The sequence below is a fragment of the Parambassis ranga genome, chromosome 21 (genome assembly GCF_900634625.1).
Source record: "Parambassis ranga chromosome 21, fParRan2.1, whole genome shotgun sequence".
NCBI lineage: Eukaryota > Metazoa > Chordata > Actinopteri > Ambassidae > Parambassis > Parambassis ranga.
This window is the reverse complement of record NC_041041.1, coordinates 8,365,244-8,387,460: the sequence shown is the minus strand read 5'-3', so window position 1 is coordinate 8,387,460 and position 22,217 is coordinate 8,365,244. Positions and strand designations below refer to the sequence as shown.

At 43.3% G+C, this 22,217-nt stretch overlaps 1 protein-coding gene across 3 annotated transcripts in view; it reads left to right on the top strand.

The window, feature by feature from the left end:
* The window catches only part of raph1a (Ras association (RalGDS/AF-6) and pleckstrin homology domains 1a), a 38,045-nt gene extending 16,496 nt beyond the window's left edge, over positions 1 to 21,549 (top strand). For 2 of the 3 annotated variants that reach the window (XM_028393124.1, XM_028393123.1), the window contains 18 exons: positions 3,671 to 3,805; positions 3,876 to 3,984; positions 4,072 to 4,211; positions 4,369 to 4,602; positions 4,761 to 4,913; positions 5,059 to 5,238; positions 8,073 to 8,147; positions 12,997 to 13,074; positions 13,709 to 13,783; positions 14,236 to 14,320; positions 15,471 to 15,592; positions 15,664 to 15,729; positions 15,832 to 15,975; positions 16,096 to 16,206; positions 16,335 to 16,433; positions 16,728 to 16,848; positions 16,997 to 17,127; positions 17,794 to 21,549. In XM_028393124.1, coding sequence (XP_028248925.1) covers positions 3,671 to 3,805; positions 3,876 to 3,984; positions 4,072 to 4,211; positions 4,369 to 4,602; positions 4,761 to 4,913; positions 5,059 to 5,238; positions 8,073 to 8,147; positions 12,997 to 13,074; positions 13,709 to 13,783; positions 14,236 to 14,320; positions 15,471 to 15,592; positions 15,664 to 15,729; positions 15,832 to 15,975; positions 16,096 to 16,206; positions 16,335 to 16,433; positions 16,728 to 16,848; positions 16,997 to 17,127; positions 17,794 to 20,160 — 4,425 coding nt within the window. In that variant the 3' untranslated portion in view covers positions 20,161 to 21,549. The remainder of the gene's footprint in view (positions 1 to 3,670; positions 3,806 to 3,875; positions 3,985 to 4,071; positions 4,212 to 4,368; positions 4,603 to 4,760; positions 4,914 to 5,058; positions 5,239 to 8,072; positions 8,148 to 12,996; positions 13,075 to 13,708; positions 13,784 to 14,235; positions 14,321 to 15,470; positions 15,593 to 15,663; positions 15,730 to 15,831; positions 15,976 to 16,095; positions 16,207 to 16,334; positions 16,434 to 16,727; positions 16,849 to 16,996; positions 17,128 to 17,793) is intronic. The other variant, XM_028393126.1, reaches the window with a different exon arrangement.
* The last annotated feature ends 668 nt before the right edge of the window (positions 21,550 to 22,217 follow it).

Sequence of the window (22,217 nt, the reverse complement as noted above, 5' to 3'; positions counted from 1 at the left end):
ACACACAGGCACTGTGTGCGGTTTATTTACAGCATGTAGTTTAGCATGAAAGTGATGATGGTAGAAAATATAATCAAAAGAAAACTTAGTTTAAACTTGGTTTGTTTTATGAGGTCAGCTGTAATTTCTCTTTGTCAGCAAATATTGTAGACAAAGTGGAAAAACACCGAAAATAGACTGTTTTGACAAATTGTACTTCTTAGCTTGTTAAACAGTTATGAATGTGTTCTTGAAGCTATTGTACAAATGGAAATTTAAAAGGAAATAATGTGCTGTAACTGTGAGTGTGGTGAAGTTCTTCATTGTTTGTGTGTGAGCGAAACATTTCAACATACGACTGGATTCACTCATGGTTTCTTTTTTCTTCTGGATCTAATTTATAGCTTCATTCCACAAAAACCCAACAACCAGGCCTAAAAATAAAACTGTGTGTGCGTGCTTGTCCCCTGATATAGAACCGTGGGAATGGGCCGCATTGAATGCACTTGAAGAGGACTTTAAAGCCTTTTCTTGTTGTTGTGGCAGCAGACCAGTGGAAGTTTCTGTTGTGCTGTGGGAAACTGGGAGCTGCCCAGTGCAGATGCAGCACTTTGCTTAAGGGCACTAAAGCAGCAGATGTTGGTGGAGTCACAAAAAGAGGAAACGGTTGCAGTTTTTTTTAGTCTCTTTTTCAGAATTCTTAACTTTTTCCACATTTTTATCACCTCACCTCTTCCTCTTTCCTCTCTCGTCTCCTCTTGACTCATCCACTCTACTCTTGTTTTGTCTCCTCACCTCTCCTCCCTGTACCTTTTTAAAAATATCCCAGTGTAACACAGTATGAGCATTAAGTTAGTTGTGTTTCCTCTCTCCCTGCCTCCATATTTAACACTGGACTGAAGTCAGGGGTCAAAGGGCAGGAGTTCGGAAGTTTGGGTCACTTCCAGTGGTAAATTCTTGTTTACTTAAGTTCTCTTCTTTGAAGGACCAGCTTGGTTTGTTTCTTCATTTCTGAGTGGATCAACATAGCACTAGAGACATTGTGTGACGTTCACTGTCCTGATGTTAGTTGGGGTGATGTTGGCAGCAGTGTATTTGTTTTGTGGTCAGGTCAGTTGTGAACACATCAATCAGCCACATGGAACTGACATTTGGCTGAAAGCATTACACAAAGGGGATACAGCTTTTGTCAGATGATCACCTACAATTCTGTCCAAGTGGTTAAATCTTAAGGTCGCTTGTGTTGCTTTTCCAACAGAAAAAAGTATCAAGATCAGTGAAGTCATTCTGCAAGAGCTCTGCATCAGTGCAGGAAACTGCAGTAATAAATATTTGTTTTATCGTCACACTTCACTTGATTAAAATGGAGGAAAGGATAAGAGGGAGTAAACAGAACGAGGAAAGAAGGCATAGGAATTAAAAAAATGAGAGAGGTGTAGGAGGACTGAAGGACAGTAGGATGATTGCATGGTTTCAGTCTGACAGGCAGGAGGAGTATGGCTGCTGCAGCAAAGTAATTACTGTTTACTTTGGACGCACAGCACTTATAGCCCATCAGCATGACTTGCTGTCTCAGCTCTGTTCGACAGAGGGCTGGTTTTAAGGCTCTCTCTGGTGCTGCGTTCACTGACACTGAAAATGTTTGAATAGTTTGGGATATTAAATATGTCTGAGACAGTATAAATGCAGACTAAGGAGCAATCCTGTATAAAACGAGCAATTCTCTTTCATCATATAAAGCAGAGGTGTGATAGTTCACTAAGGCAAATTCCTAGTAATGTGAACCCCCTTCACTTACATGGCAATAAACACGATTCTGATTCTGATGTGTTGAGCCCTGTGCTCTGTGGTTGCATTTATGTCGGCGCAAAGTGAGGTGACCAAGTGTAGAGTGACGATGTCCAGCACTCTGTTTCTTAACCACACGTCTGTGTTTCTTTTTCTTGAACAACACCAACACCAGGCACAGTGGAGGAATAGAGGCCTGGTCTGCACACACAACTTAATATATAGGTTGTGGCTGGATAGCTTCTGTACCAGACACCAGCACTGCTAATTCTGATTCTTTCTCTCTGGTTGGACTGAGGCAGACTAGACGTTACATTGTACCGCACCACCATCTAGTGGTTCAAAGTGGAATTAAGCAAGGCTACGGTCCACAGCTAGATCGTTATGATGCTAAGTCTTCTAAACTAGAAGTGCAAGAAATAATAATATATTTTTAGGACTTCCTTTATAATTCTTCTTCTGCTGCTGTCGGCTAAAATGAATCTGCATTTCATTAGTGCTTACAATATGATATAACATCAGAAGTGTATTTGTTCATTGAAGGATAGAGCGTCACATGAAGCTGCATTTGAGAGTATGCTGAGATCAGTCTCAACGTGAATTGAATTTTTTCCTTTAAATTTCCTGTCAAGTAAAAAGGTTCATTTATCGGCCTGCGTTGAACCCACCAGATTGTTGCACAAAAGTGCAGCTGTGAGAGTTTTCACAATCCTCCCCTAGTCCCTCAGTCCCCAAACTACACACACACACAAGTACACACACACACTCACCCTTTCCTGCAGCCTAAATAACAGACCTTGCTAACCACAGGGATCTAATTGTAGCGCTGTTTCTTGGTGTGTGTGTGAGTGGTGTGCTTTTCTGTGTGTTCGTATGTGTGTGTGAATGCAAAACATTCTGCTCTCTAATCTTGTGTGTGTGTATGTGTTGGCTGGCTGCATCTCCCTAGAGGGGTACAGGGGGAGGTAATGGCTATGCTACCCAGGAATAGCCCACTGTGCTCTGGGTGAGACTGTGGTGTCGCCTGGGTGAAGAGCTGGAAGTGAATACCAAATGGAGGCAGAGGAGGCTGATGAGATTGATTAGATTATTGATCAGGAAGTGCAGAAGACAAAGAAATTAACAAATCAGACCAGAGTCAGTGCAAACGTTTTGGCCCTGTAGCACAAAGTAAATCCATACTTAACATACTTTCATAGTTTGTTTAATTATTTAAAGTATATTACATCATGTATCAGGCTACTGGTTGTCAACACTTAAAAGAATTCAACAGCTGCAGCGTGTCTTTTTGTATGATCTAAAGCTCAGTTTAACCGCTATTTATTTTCATAACTGTTGTGTGTGAGACAGAGAGACGAGATGGTTATTGCTGTCATTAATCACAGCAACCTCCCTCCAGAAGTGTGTTGACTTGTGCTCAGAGTAGATACATAAACAGTTTATATACACACACTCACACAGTCTTAATCTCTCATAACCTTTCCCCTGAATCTCCCTCTTTGGCTTCTTGGGTTCTTTTGTTATAAATCATGCTTATGTCTATTTTTAGACTGTGGAACAAACAGTTCCACACTTCCTGTAAAACAGATTCAGAGTTTAGAAATCATCAAACTGTATTAATTTATACAGTCCCAACAGATGCATGCTTGCAGTGTTTACTTGATGAAACTAATAATAAATATTACTACTAATAAATATACTACTAAGTTCTTTTCTATCTAAAAAAGAAAAAAATTAAACGAAAGCTTCTTAATTGTTTGTTATAAACTTTCAAGCCTTGAAACATTTGCAAGAAGCTGCATTGTATTACCTGCTGTTGACCACTAGATGGAGCTGAACAATAACCCTCCACCATAAAACTACAGAGGAATTAATGATTTTTTGTTTCTTTTCTCCTCCTCAGATGGATCAGTTGTCAGATGAAGAGGTGGAGGTCAGGGAGGAAGAGGAGGATGAGGAGGAAGACAGCGATAAGGAGGACCAGGACCTAGATAAAATGTTTGGAGCCTGGCTGGGAGAGCTAGACAAACTCACACAGGTACACAGAGTACAAATGTGATACCACAGATATCATTGTCATTGTTATTAATAAATCACTGTTTATCCAGAGCCTGGACGATGGCCGACCAGAGCCCCCCCCTCAGCAGAAAGCCCCCCTCAGACAAGAGACCAACATGGCCAACTTCTCCTACAGATTTTCCATCTACAACATCAATGGTCAGACACAGTTATCGCCCCTAAAGTATACACATTTCTCTCCTCCCCTGCTGCATCCTTCATGTCTCATCTTGTGTCTGTCTGCAGAAGCGTTGAATCAGGGTGAGAATGTGGACCTTGATGCTCTCATGGCCGATCTCTGCTCCATCGAACAGGAACTCAGCACCATCAACGCCAAACCGAACAGTGCTGGCAGCATGGCCCGTCTGGGGTTGACTGATACAAAGGTAAACACATGTCCATAGCTGTGCACAGTAATTTTTAATAGTTTTAGTTTCAGACATCATTCTTAAAAAGTTTGTTTCCTATTGCAGCCTTTCTTTGAACACTTTTCAGATATATCGATCATTGTAAGTCTGAGCGTTCTTTATTTTTTGGTTCCAGGTGCGTCAGAAGCCTCCAGTCGGGCGCAGCAGCAGGCAGCAGGCAGCAGGGGGCAGCGGTGGAGGCAGTAGTAACAGTGTAAGCGGTGGGGGTGGCAGCAGCGGGACCAGCAGCAACAGTAGCAGCACCAGGGCGTCACCAGCCGGCACCATCAGAGCACCCACAGGGCATCATGGGAGGCCGGCCTTGGCTTCTAACTTCAGTCTGGATGATATCACTGCACAGCTAGAGAAGGTTTGTGAATTCGAACATAGCTCCACAGGTACAGTGTGTTTGTACTTCTTTCACTGAGAAAAATAAATTGTGTCAAACGTATGTAAGTTACACATTTTCAGTGACACACATATGTGTTGAGGACACACATGCTAAGTCCTTCCCCCTCTGTCCTCCAGGCATCTCTCAGTATGGATGAAGCTGGCCGTCAATCCTCCTCCCACTCTCTTAGCTCCGCCTCCTCCTGCACATCAGCCACGATGCGACGTCCAGGATCCTCTCAACGGCAACATCGACGCACAGGATCTGTCGGCACAGTCAGTGAGCATGAGGTAACCAAAGCTTCGGCCATTTTATTTCCTGTTTCACAGTTAAATCCTAACAACAATCAGCATGTTAGATCTTAATGATGATATCACAGATCTTGATGCTTTGAGGGTGACAAACCTCTCTCTTTGTCTTGTTTCATCTCTTCAGGTGCGTTCGTTTGTCCATTCGTCGCGCTCCTCTGTCACCTCAGCATCCGGGGTTTCTGTGAACTCTGCTTCCTCCATGGACTCACTGGACAGCGTCCTTCGCTCTGATTCTGACAACCAGCAGCAGCTTTCAGTCGCACCCTCAGCTGAAGGAGCAGCTCATGGTCACCATAACACTGAGGTAAAAAAAATGAAAGGTAGAAGAAAGCCTTATATTCTTAAATGTCTTGACAAAGAGCTGCTCAGACCTGAATATCCCCAACATGGCTGCAGAGGGGAAGCATGTAAAGGATTGTGTTCTTTATTTATTTAACTTTTTATCTTGTTGTTTCCCACAGCGGAAGATCAGGAACTGTTTTTTTAGCATCAGATGTTTTGTGTTGTTCAACATTTTCTCCTTCTGCTGACAGATTCTGGTGCTTCAAGCTGTTTCCTTACTTATCAGAGCTGGTTTGTTTCCCCTATCCCACAATACACTGCAAAAACAAATCTTCCATGAGTCACCTCCATGCCTGCAATACATAATACAAACAACAACAGAGCTCTACAGTGCAGAATGTGTCTCCCCCTGTAAGAATCGTTCTTCCAGTTCAGGCGCTGCTTCCTTTGAAGGTTGTGGCATAAGTAGGTGTGTCCTGTGTAGACCAGAGGCATAGACTACATAGACTTTAAAAGGTCATGTATGATTGTTAAATGCAGCTACCATAAACTCTTCTCACATATGTATCCCTACTGATGAGCTTACCCCTATTTGGCCACTGAATATACTGGAACACATAGACTGTCTTTGACTAAGCTAAGGGCTAAGCTCAGTGTGATCATCAGTCCACTTTGATTTGGGAAACAACAGGTTTTAGGTAGCTGGCTAAGACAGATCAGGTGTCTAATGTCTGCTGTGACATAATGTGACTGGGACTTTCAGAAACTAGTATTATAAAGCACTGTTTATTACTGTCCATCACTGTCTTTATTAGACTGTAAGCCACCTTTTGTTTATTTACATATTTATTCACATTTTTGTAAAATCAATATTTTTTTCTTGTTACGCAAGATGTCCTGTTTCCATAGTGCAGGATTTTGTATTGCAGTGAATATGAGGAGGAAACTGGGCTCCGGTTCATCTAGTGCAGCAAATCTAAGAGACCATAGAGCGATGTAAGGAGGGAAGATAAAAAGAAAGCAAAAAGGAGTGATGGAATGAATAAAATTAGAATAATGAGTCAAAAGGGGAGAGTGAGTTAGCAAATACAGATGATAAAGAAGGAGAGTGGGGCAGTGAGAAAACAAAGATTAAACAAAAGGTCAAAATGCTGAATTAAGTAGAAAACAAAAGGACAGGCATAAGAGGATGTGCTGCAGTGTTTTTGCCCCTGAGCGCTGAGCTCATTAGAAAGTAGGACTACTGCTCTCTTTCTCTGTTACATACTCGCTCTGGTTGTCGATTGAGGCCGGTAAAAATTACATTTTGGGACTCTCTGAATCCCATTTGAACAGTCCAGTAATAGGACTGTCCTCCCCTGGTTCCGTCAGATATAATGCTCCTAAATCAGAGTAATGCTGTGTCACGAGTGATGCTGTGAGAGAGAGGACTAGTTTAGAAGTCTCCTCTGACTTTCACTGTAATACTGTGAAGAATAATAAACATGGGTCAAATAGTCAGATAGCTCAGGAAGGTTTCTTCTGAGTGAAACAAACATATAGGAGCTTCAGTGCTTCCTTTATTGTCTCCTTTAGTATATGAGACAGCAGATCCTCCTTTACCCAATGAAAGTCATCCTTACTTACCCTTAAACTATAAAGATAAAGTGTGCGGCTCATGTGTCTCAGAAAAAAGAGCCAAAAACTGCATCTTAAATGGGATTACATCACACTGAAGGTCTCATACTGAGATCTATGTTGCACACATGCATAGGAAGGGTTCTTATGTAGCAGCTCTCTCTTTAGTTTCAGCACATGACCACGAGGATGTAGTTGTTGGTCTGACTGGTGACTGTAATCGTGTGTGTGTGTGTGTTTGACCTAAATATTATTTTTAATCTGTGGTTATCAAAAGAGAAGTAATGCTTTCTAGAGATTGAAGCAAACGCACACACATAGAGATTATGAAAGATGTAAAGAGAGAAGCGCAGATTAACAAGTGTATCCGGTGGTTACCTTAGATCATACAGATCATTTTTATTCTTGAGTGTGAATGTCTGGAGGATTTATAGACATTTCAAGACTGGAGATTGAAACAGTTTTTTCTTATCCATCAGTGACTCCAGTGAGGAATTCACTGTGGCTGCACCTGTTCAGAAGGGGTCACTGCACCACTGCACTTTTTTTTTTATTTGGGATTTTATAAATGTCACTCTGCCACAGATTTCTGTCTGTGGAGTTCAAATTGTCAGTAAATATGAGTAAAATATTTAGCAAATAAATATTTAATAAAAGTCTGTCTAGTGTCCTTCTCGCCTGGAGGAAAATGTGTCTAAAGCCTGAAGCAGCGGTGACTGTATTTAAATTATTGAATCTTTTTTTCCAGTGTTCTTCTACATCTTTGTCTAAAGTATAGACAGACACGTCACACATCTTAAATATATAATATTCTGTGATTCTCTTGAGCACTGCTTTAAAGTGTTATTATTTATTATACATCTGGTGAAACATGTTGCAGAAAAAGGACTCCTGGGTCTCTCAAGCTGCTGGAGATGCTAGTAGTACTTGTTTGTGTGCATCCTGTGTTATGATAAAGTGTGTGTGTGTCTGGTTTACAGAGATTTTATTTAACATTAGCATCTGCTCTTTTTGAAGCAGAATCCACACATGACTTCTGGATGCTGTATTTTCCCAACTTTTTCAGGATTCCTGCAGTGTATCGGTGCTGTAATCTGTTTCTTCTCCTTCACAGGTTTCACCTCATCAGTGTCTCTCTGCTGCTGATTCTGCTTCACCGCACAGCTTTCTGCTAAACTGCCACATCCAACCAATCAGTCAGCACATTAATTCACAGGGTCTCTCTCTGTCTCTTTAAAGCACTCCTATCTGGACAGGGAAACCTCACTGATTCTGAGAAACATAGCAGGAAAACCTTCACACCTGTTGACCAAGGTGACACTCCTCCTTCTTCTTCTTCATCATCTTCTTCTGCATGCTCCATGTTCTCTCCTCCAGCATGTTAGCATCCTGCCTTTCCTTCACATGTACATGCATGTTGTTCTCTTGCGCTTGCTACCTCCTTTTTTTTCCCTCCTCCTTCTTTGTGGTGCTGAAGACGGAGCAGTGTGTTTGTCAGCTCAGTATAATCCTACAGTGTGTTGTATATACTGACTACAAGTGTGCAGGTGTCCCTACATAAAGCTGCTTCTGCATCTCACTCCTCTTTGTTTGCTGGGTCTGTTTGATGTGATGAGTTGTTTTGCTTTCAAATATATTTGTAGATGCCATTTTATATTTTCTGTGAAGCTCAAAGGTTGGAGTGAAAGCAAACCGCCTGATATGTACTGCATGTGACCTGTGTGATGTGTTTTACTGAATGATATGACCACTCGACTCCTTTAATATGGAAGAGGATTGGGGCCAGTGCAAAAAAAAGAAATCTCTGGAAAAAAAAAATGAAGATCTGAGATTAAAGGCCGAATTTTGAGAAAGAGTGGTCATAATCCTCTTCGGTATTATGAAGCTATGATCACACAGCCGGTTTAAGTGTGTTAATGCAAAATCAAATTCATTCATAGTGTGCTTATTAAATGACTGAACATACTGTGATGAAACCACAATGACATGAAGAATTCACATTACAAAGAAGTTTACAACAAACCTGTGTGATCATGCTGCCTGTTTGTAATTTAAATGATAATTCGTTGATGATGATCACATGAATGACAATGTTGGCAGTAATTGTGTTAATGAGGTAAGTGACAGTCAACACTTGTGTGTCTGCTCTTATCAGATGAAATCATTACCACAGGGATCATCCTGAAGAAAGGTTTTCCTCTAAGAAACAAACAACCCGTCATCAAGGATTTAGCAACATTTAAACTCTGCTTAGCTAATACTCATTAAAATATACAAAAGAAGATTATTAGGTTGAGAGTTTGTAGCTGTATATGATTCATCATTTTCTGTGGTGTTTTTTTCCCCCCTAAGCTGCATTACTGAACCATAAGGGGGGCATGAGTGCGTTTAATGAAGGATTATTGTGGTTGAGCTTGTGCGGCAGTAACCTGAGAGGAAATGGCTGTGGTTTGGTAATGAGCATTTGGAGCTCTGCCGGTGGCAGTAATGGAGTTTAGGAGATGAGACTAGTGCTGGCTAATGGCGATCAATGCCAATAATAGGACTACCTACTACACTAATTTGTTGTTGTTTTTCAATGCAGTTTAGGAGGCTGCTGGTGCAGCTGGTGGAGATCAGCCTCCTCTGACCTTACCTCCTTGCTTCTTGTGGACATTATTGTGATTGGTTGTTTACCTGTTTGAGTGGTGCTGTACAAAATATGCTGGACTAGATAACATCCATGCATGTCCTTGATTGAACAGTCTCCTGATTATAATGCGACTGTAATGTTAGAATCTCTTCTGCTTCTAAGCTAAAGCTGTAGGCTTCTTAATGCCTAGGGGAAAGTTGTATTAATGTGTGTGTATGTGTATGTGGGCATTAGATGGTGAGTAAGTAAGCAGGCTTTATTCTCATTGGATCAGCAATGTCATGATTTGATTGGATGATAAAGAAGATGAGGCACTTTGATTGGATGTTTGAGGAATGTGCCAGATCTGCAGGGATAATCCTCTTTAGGACCAGAGAGGGTGATTCCCAATAGCATCATATGTAGGCACGTGCACACACACACACACAGCAGCAGCAGCAGGCTGGCAATGGGCGGTCTTCTCTTGAGTTTTTGGCTTTGGCTGTCTTTTTAATGGCAGCACACAGACTCATGTATCAAGTCATCATCCCGTCGATGCGTTTATCAGCCTTTGTTGTATTTTTAGTAACAGCATGCTCCTGGCTCTGGATATCAGTGGCACAAAATTAAATAAATGTTCACAGATTAATGCTTGAGATCCATTTGTCTCACGGCAGACAACATTGGTTTCAGATATAAAAGCTTTTAGTGGAGTGCATCAAACACATCTCATTGTGTTTGTGCATTATCTTCCTGCAGCAATTCTGACTTCAGTGATAGAAAAAAAACATTATTATGTTGCGATTTGTAGTCGCAGATTAAAGGGGGCAGGGTCACGGCGGCCCTCAGATTCCAGGCAGATTACGAGCTTTGGGGCCCGTCTAATTCCTGCAGCAGTGATTAGGCTGAGGGTGTAATTATCTGCATTCATTAGAGCGGCATCAAGGGCACAGCTGTGTATGTGTGAGAATCTTCCTACCTCTGTGTGTTTGTGTGTGTGTGTGTGTGTGTGTGCGTGTGTGCGTGCACGCTGCATCTTCTTTCTGTGTCAGTGTTACACTGCCTCAGCAATAATTGCAGTCCACCCACACACACACACAGACACAGACACACACACTCTGTTGCCCCACTTCTGTATATAATTTACATCATGCTGCTTTGTTTGGAACCTATGGTAGCTCAGGAGGGACACATTCCTTAAGACTTCAAAGGCAGTGGGATCTTTCTAATTTTAGTGTCTGTGTAATGTAGGTCAGCTGAATATCTATGAGGAGCAGAGAAAATGATTATAGTGTGAGCGGGAGATGACGACAGCAGCAGGAGGCATAAAAAAAATCACAGGAAGACCGCTGGATATTATCTGTAACAGAATATTTAAACCTAAATAAATGCATTACAATGCTGATTTGGAGTTAAGTAGTAAATTAATTTCATTAAAAATTATTTCAGTCAGTTTCCGGTAAGAGTTGAGGGAGTAAAACCTCTTAAAATGTACCAGTGGGTCTCAAATCCTACTGAAATCACACCATTACTACCACAAGATACCTCAAATGATTTCAGAATTGACAGACAGTAACTGGCATAATTTCTTCCATAAAAGCTTAACCTACACTCCCTCCTCTTAAGTCATGCTTTAATATCCCAGAGGGCTGGCGTGCACGTCACAACGGTACACATAAAACGACAAGAAAATATTTATTTGATGCACACGCATGAAGAAGAAATGACAGCATTGTATCAGTAAGACATAGATTTGCAGTTCGGTTTATTGCATGTTTTTAAATATATTTTATTTAAATTTATATAATTTTTATTTTATATAAATATATATTACTTGACTGAGTTTAAGAATTGTATCTGTAAAGTTTGACTGGGTTGTGACTTCTTGTTTTTAAAATTTAAAGCTACAGTCCAGATTGTTTGTCTCCCCCCTCTGGCAGTAAGAGTGATTACAAAAACATGTTTGTGATGCGGTAATTAGAAGCAATGCAATAATTTAATAATAATTTCACTATTTGAAGTGTTGTTGAAACATTACTCGTACATAGAATGTAACACACCATTTTGTAACATTAACGTTGTTTTTATACCACACTTACTTCAAATGTTAAAACATGTTATATAATTTATTTGGACAAATTTAATCCTTCTTGTCTCCACATTATTATTTTTAACTGTTTTTAAGCTCAGACAGTTTTATTATGTAAGTCTGACCATTAGTGATGCTCTAATTCTAATGACTTACAACATCACATTTTTGTTATTTTTAGTATGACTAAGCCATCGAAACCGTTTTGGTAAGCCATAAACCATCTTATTTTACAGCAGCAACAAATTTAGCAGATTGTTACATACATATTCTCCACATATTTTTGCATGTATTTATTTCCAATTTGCAAAACAACTCATGATGGTTTAAACTCATTAATTTGTTTAATCGATCAGTTATTTAATCTTCTAAACGGGTTCGTCATTATGGTGTTGTTTATGAGCTTATGGTGTTGGCTTCTCTGCTGCTTCCTCGACGATTCGGTGCTTGTTTGTGTGTCAGTGGGTTTTGGAGGGTTTCTGATAAAGGCACTGACTGCTAATCTCCTCATCCTAATCATCAGTCATTCATTCATTTCCTTTAGCCCTTTCAATTGTTTACAATGTGGATCATTGTGTGTGTGTGTGAAAGTGGAGCACACATTCAGATGCTCATATCTCAGAACTGAACAAATACTTAAGGAGACGATGGAGTGTGTTGGACAGAGTAAGAGAGGAGGAGAAGTGGGGGTGGGGGGGCATGGGAGCTTGAGATAAAGAGATCAGTGCCTCAGCAAGTAAGTTGGCACAGCAGCGGCAGCAGCAATGCCCCTCCCTCCTTCCCTCTCTCTCTCACTCTCTTCCTCTCATTTCCTCTGCCTTGTTCGGCCTGGAAAGATGTGACAGGACAATGTAGCATCTTTGACTCTACTGTCTGTCAGTTACTTGCTGCTTCTTCTATATATTTTTGTTGTTATGGTCGCTGCTCCGTCCTGCTTTTTTTTTTTTTTTTTTGGCTGACGCTCTGTGCAGACTGACACAGACGGAAGCTGATCGAAAACACACGCGTACTCTCCGGTTTGTCTCCTGCAGAGGCATACAGGCTTCCCACTGAACTGTGTGTGTGTGTTCGTTTGGATAATCCGCCTTCAGTGAGACAACAACATGTAGAGTCCGAGCATTAATCCAATCTGTGCAGCCACAATAACACAGAGATGATGATGCTGATGAAGAGGAGCAGGAGGAGAAGCAAGCTTGCAATGCTTTCTTCCAGCAGCACGATAAAGATCAGGATCAACAGCACAGGGAATACACTGATCCCACTCTGAAACATTGGAGTTTATTTTACACTGTGGTTTCATCTGACGCAGACACACAAGTGTTGGTTGTTTGAGAGGAAAAATAAACCATGAATTCCTGCTGGAGGAGTCAGGTAGGTGAGGCGAGTGTGTTTTATCAGCGTGAGATCGTCAGATTATGATTTTCTGTTGTCGTCATTGTGTGTCTGTGTGTGTGCATGTGCAGGAAGAGCAGGCTGCCAAGCTGAAAGCGGAGAACATCAGAGTTGCCTTGGAGAAGATCAAGGAGGCCCAGGTGAAGAAAGTAAGTTTTATTCACACACACACACAGAAGACAGAAAACATGTGTGTGTGTCTGAAAATACACCCATGCCCGTGTGAGTGTTTGTGTCTGGCACGTGTCCAGTGGATTCTTTTCTGGGTCAGGTCAGTGTTACTCCACATTGAATGTGCTGGTCAATAACAGCTGGGGTCAACACACACACACACAGAAACAGCACTCAACATAATGACCAGTGTAAGTTAAGTCCCAATCCCAGAGAGGGAGAAAGAGAGAGATGGGATTAACAACCTGGATTTGCTACACACACACACACACATAGACGTGAGCTACCTGTGTGTGTTTTTAAGTCGAATCATTTGTAATGTTGATCCTGCACAAAATGACAATGATCTTACTGCGTCATGTCTGATTTTCTCTCATAAACACAAAGCACTCACTGTAAGAGATGATACAAAAAAAACTCAACTTAATAGGGATGTTTGTTTTACATGTCCATGCATGAATTTTTAGCGGAAATGTTATTCTCAAGTGAAAGTAAGACAGCTTGAATATTGAATTCTCTGTTTTAATCCAGTAGAACATAATAAAATGACAGATTGACTGGCATCACTCAGCCTTCAGTGTGTCGTCTCATCCTCTCTGTTCTTCCTCACAGCTGGTGATTCGCGTTCATCTGTCCGATGAGAGCTCGAAGACAATGATGGTGGACGAAAGGCAGACTGTCAGACAGGTGAGACTCACACTCATGAGGTCATAATAGTAAGTCGGGTTAACTGGTCTTAGTAGCAGTGGTCATGTTAGAAAAAGTAGTAGCAGCATTTGAAGTACTTGGTGTAACTGTCCTGGTGGGGAGAGTAGTGATCATAGGAAGTCAGGCTAGCAGCAATAGTAGTTATAGTAATTGTGGTAGTAATTTTCATGGTAGTAAGAGTAGTTTTAGTCATCATAGTAATACTTGTCATCCCACTGTATCTACTGTTTGACCCGGTCTTGGCAGGTATTGTTGTAGTAATTGTTGCAGTACTGCAGTAGTACTATTTGTTGTCTCGTGCTGTCTCATTTTCTTCTTGGTCTCTGCACATTCTGGAGCAGTAGTAGTATCTGTAGTACTAACTGTAGTAGTAGTAGTAGTAGCTGTAGTAGTAGTAGTGACTCCTCTCTTCTTGTTCTTGTTCTCTGCAGGTTCTGGACAGTCTGCTGGAGAAATCTCACTGTGGTTACAGCCCAGACTGGTCACTGGTTGAAACCATTAACGAGCTGCAGATGGGTGAGTGTGCATGTACACACACACTCTCTCACACACACACACACACAGATGGATCTCCGCATGTAGCTGAGTAATGTAGTAAATCACAGCATATTACTGACTGCATTCAGGTTCATATAAAGTTCTGTATGAGTGAGCAGAGGTTGATGATTAATGTTTGATGGTACAATTGGATTAGAGTTGAATGAATACTTTAAAAACCTGAATGTATATAAGACCACGAATGCTTTGCTTTGGTAAGTACGAACAAGAGAGTAAAATACTAATTAGACCACAAATAGTTGCCCAGATCAGGTGTGTGCGTGTGTGTAGACGGGAAGAGCTTTATTCATACTCTGTAAGAATGTGCCCAGCAGTGACTCAAACAAGCACAGATATTTAGTCTCACACACACACACACACTTCCCTCAGGAGATGTGTGTTTGCCTGCACACGCTGTACAAGCTTCAACTCCACTTAACACTCTTTGACACACACACAGACTCTTTATGTAGGTCTGATGCAGTGATGCATGTGATCTAACCTACATCTTCAGGCTTCTGCTGAACAGCAGTGTCACGAAGAGAGAGAGCGAGAGAAGGCAAGTGCAGCTCACTCTGCCAAACCTCTACTCATGTAATCTAGTCCTTTACTGAAATATGAAGAGTTCAGAGTGAGGAAGACTTAAATATGTGTTCATTAAACAATGTGCCTATTTGAGTAAGAGGGCAGCACCACCCTGCACTCAGGCCCACCAGCTACACCAGCTCCACCAGCTCCCTGCTGAGTGCCCTGTGGCAAGAAACTGGCAGATCTGACCTGTCCGCGTTGTGCCGATGGGTGGATGTATGGTGCATGTCTAGTTATATAAATTTAGTATTTTAGAGTGAGTCATAGTGAATTGTACTCCGACATGTTTTGTCCTAAATTTTTTACATGGATCACAGCTGATGTTGTTCCTCTGAGGACAAAAAAAACCTGAAAGGCTGCTGTGATATGAGAGTTCATAACAGAGGGGAAAAAAAGAAAAAAAGGAGGGCAGCAGATTGCCATGAGCTGTGTAGCCTCTGTCCACCAGAAGTGAGCAGAGTTATGCGGGGTTAATGCAACAACGGGATCCTTTTTATGCTGATTTTTGCTGTGAATAACTCTCATATTTTTCTCTGTGCAGAGCGGATCTTTGAGGATCATGAGAACCTGGTTGAAAACCTGCTTAACTGGACCAGAGACAGTCAGAACCGTCTAATGTTCACTGAGCGTATTGAGAAGTATGCTCTGTTCAAAAACCCACAGGTGAGGTGTATGCACACACACACAGATTTGTGTTTTTATAACCTTTATAACCTTTTTAATACCTGCTGCAGAACTATTTACTGGGGCGGAAGGAGACGTGTGAGATGGCTGAAAGGAACAAAGAGGCTCTGTTAGAGGTCAGTCTCTTCACACAGAACTGTGCTGATATTTATGCACACACAGTATGAGTAAGACCAGAGGAAACAAAATACGTCACTCTTTCTGTTGGTGTGTGCCAGGAGTGTTTTGGCGGCAGCTCGGTGTCTGTCCCTGAGATGGAGGGAGTACTGTGGCTCAAAGAGGATGGCAAGAAGTCCTGGAAGAAACGCTACTTCCTATTGAGAGCTTCTGGCATCTACTATGTCCCCAAAGGCAAAGCCAAGGTGTGTGTGTGTGTGTGTGTGTGTGTGTGTGTGTGTGTGTGAGACTGAGAGGAAAACACAGAGAAACACTCACACTTAATATAAAACTCAAAGTCAACCTGTGTGTGTGTGTCTTTGCAGGCATCCAGAGACCTGGTGTGTTTTCTCCAGCTGGACCATGTTAATGTCTACCTTGGCCAGGATTACAAGAGCAAGTACAAGGCTCCCACAGACTACTGCATGGTGCTCAAGGTAAAAGACTGTAACATGGTCTTTCACCGCCCTCTTGTGGTCATGAACAAGAATGACAGCTCTGGATTAAAAAAATATTATAGTATCATGCAAAGTAATTGTTTGTGTTTGTGTGTGTGTGTCTGTAGCACCCTCAGATCCAGAAGAAGTCACAATACATCAAGTACCTCTGCTGTGATGATGTCAGAACGCTCCAACAATGGATCAACAGTATTCGCATCGCCAAGGTAACAAACCCATCTCAACCTTTGGTGCCTGCCTCGGTTTAGAGCTGTTCAGAAAAGGGATGAAAGCATCCCAGTGTCTAAATGGTTGTTATTTTAAAGAAATTTCTCTGAACATAACACAAAACATGCAAAGACAGCTTATATTCGCCATTTCCATTAATTCACTAAGGGGGAGCAAAGATGGAACCACCTATCAAGTGCTACCAGGGACCTCCTCTCCTAACACAGCTAAAAACCCAACACACCTACTGTGCACTTACTCTTTCTTCTTCCTCCTTCTCCTCTGTCTGTCAGTATGGGAAGCAGTTGTACATCAACTTCCAGGAGGCGATGAGGAGGACAGAGGCTGCCTATGACTGGTCCTCCCTCTCTTCTTCCTCCATCAAGTCAGGATCCAGCTCATCCAGCCTTCCAGGTTCGTCTGTTGTTCAGAAATATTAATACATAATCAATGACCAAACAGAGTGTTGGAAACACTCAGAGCCAAACAAATCATCTCTGTCCCCCACATAAAAACATTCTGGTAACATACTTTGTCTTATGCTGCCTGTGTGTCTTCACAGAGTCCCAGTCCAACCACTCTAGCCAGTCGGACAGCGGCGTGTCAGAGATGACATCATCAAGCCACACCCGTTCCCAGAGTGTCGTCAGCTCCATCTTTTCTGATGCCTGGAGGAGAGGAACTCAGGGGGAGGTGTGAACACACACACGCACACATATATACACACACACCCCTTTCCAGTCACTGTCCTCCTTTACGTATGGACTACATTTTCCATGTTTCCCCTCTGCTTTCCTGCCAGAGGTCAAAGGTGAAGGGACGTATGGCAGTTCCTCTTTGTGCAGGAGGAGGAGGGAGTGGAGGTTAGACAGGAAGTGATGTAATGGGCATGTTAACAGTTTGGCTGCAGCATTTAAAACACTGAGCAGTCCTCACTGTGACCTCTGTCAGTGTTAGTTCCCCTCATCTTAAATGACTGCTGCTGGACTGTTGAGTTTCTTCCTAACTTCGTGCTGTGATGGAATGTCCTAACCAACAAAAGCTTTATTAAATGACACAAAATTACACTATTAGCAACTACATGAACTTGTGTAGACCCAGTTCAGGATCACTGTGAGTCCATATATATTGCTAATGTCCAGACTACCAGATTGAAGTGACTAAAATTATCCAATCGGCATTAGCCGATGGAAAAACCTGACTTGCAGTTAATTAAAATGTCATTTTTGCATCCATAGCTGGTTTGTCCAAGAGTTTGAAAGCTGTGTGTCTGTTTGATTTCCTGCATCTTGTTAATTGCTACAGACATGAACATAGTTCACTTGTTTACTATTCTCTGTCTCCTCCTCTTTGTTCCAGATGATGAAGATCGACCCTATCAGTAGGCCTATACCCCTGCAGATACCCACCCTCTCCCCTGTCCCTCCGTCTCAGACTCCACCATCCCGTACCAGCTACACCGACGGCCTTGTCCAATCTGAGGATTCATCCCCTTCACCGCCCTCGCCCCCTCCACCCCCACCTCCGCCCCCTGTTGCCAGTGTGGCCCATCAGCCAACTCCTACCTCTTCATATATAAAGTACAGCACACTGGCACGCCTACAGAGCCAGAGCCAGAGCCAGAGCCAGAGCCAGCCCAGGACGCAGCAGGCAGGTGCCCCTCCACCCCAGTCTACAAAAACAAACTACAACACCCTCCCAGCTGCTTACAGCACCTCCCCTCCATTGCCACCATCTCCGCCCCCTCCTCCTCCACCCACGGTGCCAGCCCCTGGCTCAGCCATGGCTGCCTTGAAATTTGGTCCATCAAGCCCTTCCGCTCTGCCACCACCACCCCCACCAGACGAGGAGGATGACCACTCCTACCTCCCACCTCCGCCACCAGAGAGCCTGGAGACCAATGGGTTGCCACTTCCCCCATCACAAGAGCCCAGCTCCTGCCCTCAGCTCTCCAATGCTGGCCTCCAGCAGTTTCTGGCACAGAAATTTCCCAACATGGTGTACGACTTCACCCCTGCAGTGTCTGAGGACTCTCCACCTCCTCCACCCCCAGCTGAGCTCTCTCCTCCAAACTCCCTGCAAGTACTCCGGCCCCTGTCCCCTAACGCACCACCCCCTGCACCTCCCAAAACTTTCACTGGTGGGTTTCCCCCTCAAACAGCTCCTAAACCATCTGGGCCATCATCCCTTCCACTTGCACTCTCACCCGTGTCCCCAACGCCACAAACCGGACATGGGTCTTTTAAAAAGCAGCAGAGCTTCTCAACGGGACACTCCCCTAATCAGCCACCTCCCACTCTGCCCAAGCAGCACAGTCTCTCCTCCAAAAACCTTGCTATCTCTCCATCTGCCTCCTCTGCTTCTGTCTCTATTGCTGCTGCTACCTCCTCTTTGGTCAAACAGATTGTCAATCAGTTTCCCGGAAACTCTGCTCCTTCCTCTCTTCCTGCCTCCAACTCCATGGAAGGAGCCAAGTTCACTGCTCCTCAGTCTCCTCCTGCAGTTAAGGCCAAACCAAAGTGGCAGCCAGGGAGTGTTGCGGCTCCACAGTCGCCAGAGTTCCCCCCACCTCCTCCTGACAACTCTCTAGGAGAGTTCCCTCCTCCTCCGTCTTCATCCTCCTCTAAGACAGGCTCCCCAATAAAGAAGTCTCCTTCAACCTCATCCACAGGATCCACCAAACGGGGGCCTCCCCCAACTCCACAGAGAGCCTCCTCTATCCGGTCCAATTCCACAGGCGAGACCCAGGATGAGAGACCCAAGAAGGTGGAGAGCCTGGTCAGCAAGTTTGGCCAAGGTCCCCAAACAGGAACGTCATCAAGCTCCTCATCAGCTACAGGATCCCCTTCCAAAGAATCCTCTGCGCTTCCTACTCCGCTGCCAAAGCCAGGGAAGCTAAACCTGGCAAACCTACCATTGGCACTCCAGGGGCTGCAAACAGGCCAGCACCATCAGCCCTCGGAATTCCCATCCCCTCCTCCCCCACCTCCCCCCTCCCAGCCTCCTCATCTTGACTTGTCCCTTGACTACTTCCCGCCCCCGCCTAGTGACTTTGAGCTTTTCCCTCCTCCTCCCCACCCTTCAGAGTTCCACCACCCACCAAAGGTTGCCGTGGTGAACCCCCAGCCTCAGATGCAGGTGCCTCAGCAGCCACCGACATCCTTGATATCATCGTCATGGAAACAAGGCTCACTGAAAAAGGGGGCTGTCCCTCCACCATCACTAAACAGGCGGACAAGCAACACGGCCCAGTATGACAACACACCTTCATTGCCACTCTCGCCGCCGCCTCTGTCTCAGACTCCGCCCCCCTCTCTCACTTCTTACTCTTCCTCCTCCTCTCCTGTCCCCCCCACCTCTCCAAAATTAGCGGGGCCTGTTTCCTTGGCACTGAAGCCTCACTTCCTAGAGGACCTTAACCGCACTCTTAAGAGGAAGTCGGTGTCTCGCCATGGGTCACTCACTTCTTCCCACCTAATCTCCTCCTCTAAGATGGAGCCCATGGGCACCATGGACGATATGGCTCTCCTTCCACCTCCTCCACCCGAGCTTATGCAGCAGCAGCAACAGGGCATCCGGGGACATTCCCACACTTTGTCTCGCCACCACACACACTCCCACTCCACCAAACATGCCAACATCTCAGGCTATGCAACGCTGCGGCGAGGCCCGCCTCCCGCTCCTCCGAAACGGGACCAAAGCACCAAACTGACCAGTGAGTGGTAGAGAGCAAGGACACTGGGTGGAGCCTAAAGAACTGAACTGACCAATGAGGTCTCATTGTTCTCGCAGAAAATAATCAGTGTCTGTCTTGACTCGTCCGTCTCTCCTCACCCTTTGGATTCTGAGCAAGTAGCAAGCCGCGTTTCCTACTCGTACTCTCAGAGTACGATTGTTAATATTAACCCCATTATTGCTATCATTACCAACATGTTTAACCCAATGACATGAGACATAAAGTATATATATGTACATATATCTGTATACAAGCAAGCCAGAAGAATTAGCTTTTTTCACTCGTCTGCAGCTTTGCATTGAAATATACAAAAAGACTTGAAAGACGACGGAACCAGAGACGTATGCTGCGACGCAACAGGTACTGCAAGGAGACAGTGGAAGTCACTGATGAAGGCATTCATGGAAGGAGACAGTGTGTATAGAAATGTGTGTTGTGAAATGGGGAGGGGGGTGGGGGATAGTCGTGGAGGGAGCATTGCCATTTATTTCAAACTTTTTTGTGTGTGCGTTTTTATATAAGATTATTTAATACTGGACAGATATTGTTATTATAATTATTTTAAGAAGAGTTTGATTGATTCCCTAAATGCGTCTCATCTGGGTTGCCATTCAGTTTCTATTTGGATCATCTCTACTTTCTTTAGCAACATCCAGACTGAATGAATACTTCCTGCAAGACTGAGCTCAGATTTCAGGCTTTTTTAAAAAAAAAAAAAACACCAACCAGTTTAGAAAGAAACTGCATTATGTGTGATCATTGTTATCACACTTGTTGTACTCATAGCTTCTCTTCCTGTGTAATGACACTGCTGTGAACCGCACTGCCCAACATACCTACTGTGCAAATAAAAAAAAACAAATCAGAGCAGCTTTCTGGTATTTGGTGATTTAAATAATGTTGGTCAACAGTTTAATTTCCCAAAATACCTTCATGGTTAAACCCACCTCAAAGTCACAATACAAATTCATGCCTTGTAATTTACTTTCCAGGTGAGGATCTCCTGTCAGTCTTAATCTGAGCAAACCAATCAGAAGCTAGTCGTTTATAGGCAGAAAACTTTCTGACTCTTTCAAGTTTAGGATGACTTCACAAGCACTGTGTAGGTAAGCTGTAGCACATTGGTATTAACGGGAAGAGGGCAGGTCTATATGAAATCTTGGTCCCCTCAACAGAGGGCTGATGAGATGTTTCCAATCCTGCAGCACTGTATCATGTTGGAACCTCCTGTAATCTGAGCTCAGCTTCAGTGCGTCAGCAAAAGTCCTCACATGTTGGTGACAGACTTAACCACCTTATTTAAACAGTCAGTGTTAGCCAATCATCTGCCTGAAAGAAAGCGACTGTCAGTTTGCTTGTTAATAAATCAGTCACATGTTTGTCACTGTTGATGGCTGCTCAATTTGTTAGTTATAGAGGGTGTGTGGTCATCAGAAACCATAAGACTATAAAGTCACTGGAGGTCTGCCTGTGATCTGTTCTGCCAAATCCCCACTCAGAAGTCACATATCAGCCAAAAAAACAACAGAGGAGGAGCCAGCAAACTAAGAACAGCAATGGAAGGGCCAGACACAGTGTATCATCACAGAAGATCCGTGTGGTAGAATCAGAAAAGTATCTAAGTATATAACATGATTTGAGCCAAATAAGTTTAAACACTTTGGCAAAAATGAAAACAGTTTGTTCTAGATTCAAATCTTATGTTTCCTGCAGCGCTATTTTTTAGGAGATTGGAGAGAGTGATTTCTCTACCAACAGGGAAGGCTAGGACACCCACACCTCTCTGTATCCAGCAACTTCCACAACACCTATTCACTCATGTGACCATCAGAAGCTCTTATCATGCCAGTGCTTGTTTTTTTCCAATAATTTTGATTGTTATTAGTCACATTTAGGCTATAAAAAAAAAGGTCTGTGATGTCATCATTGACAGCTCCTCTGTCCAGAGATACAAAATAAATGAGCCCCCTAGTCCTAATAATCAGGAGCAGGACCAGAATATGTTTTACCATGGACACACTGGGAACTAAACTGCTGAATCCTACAA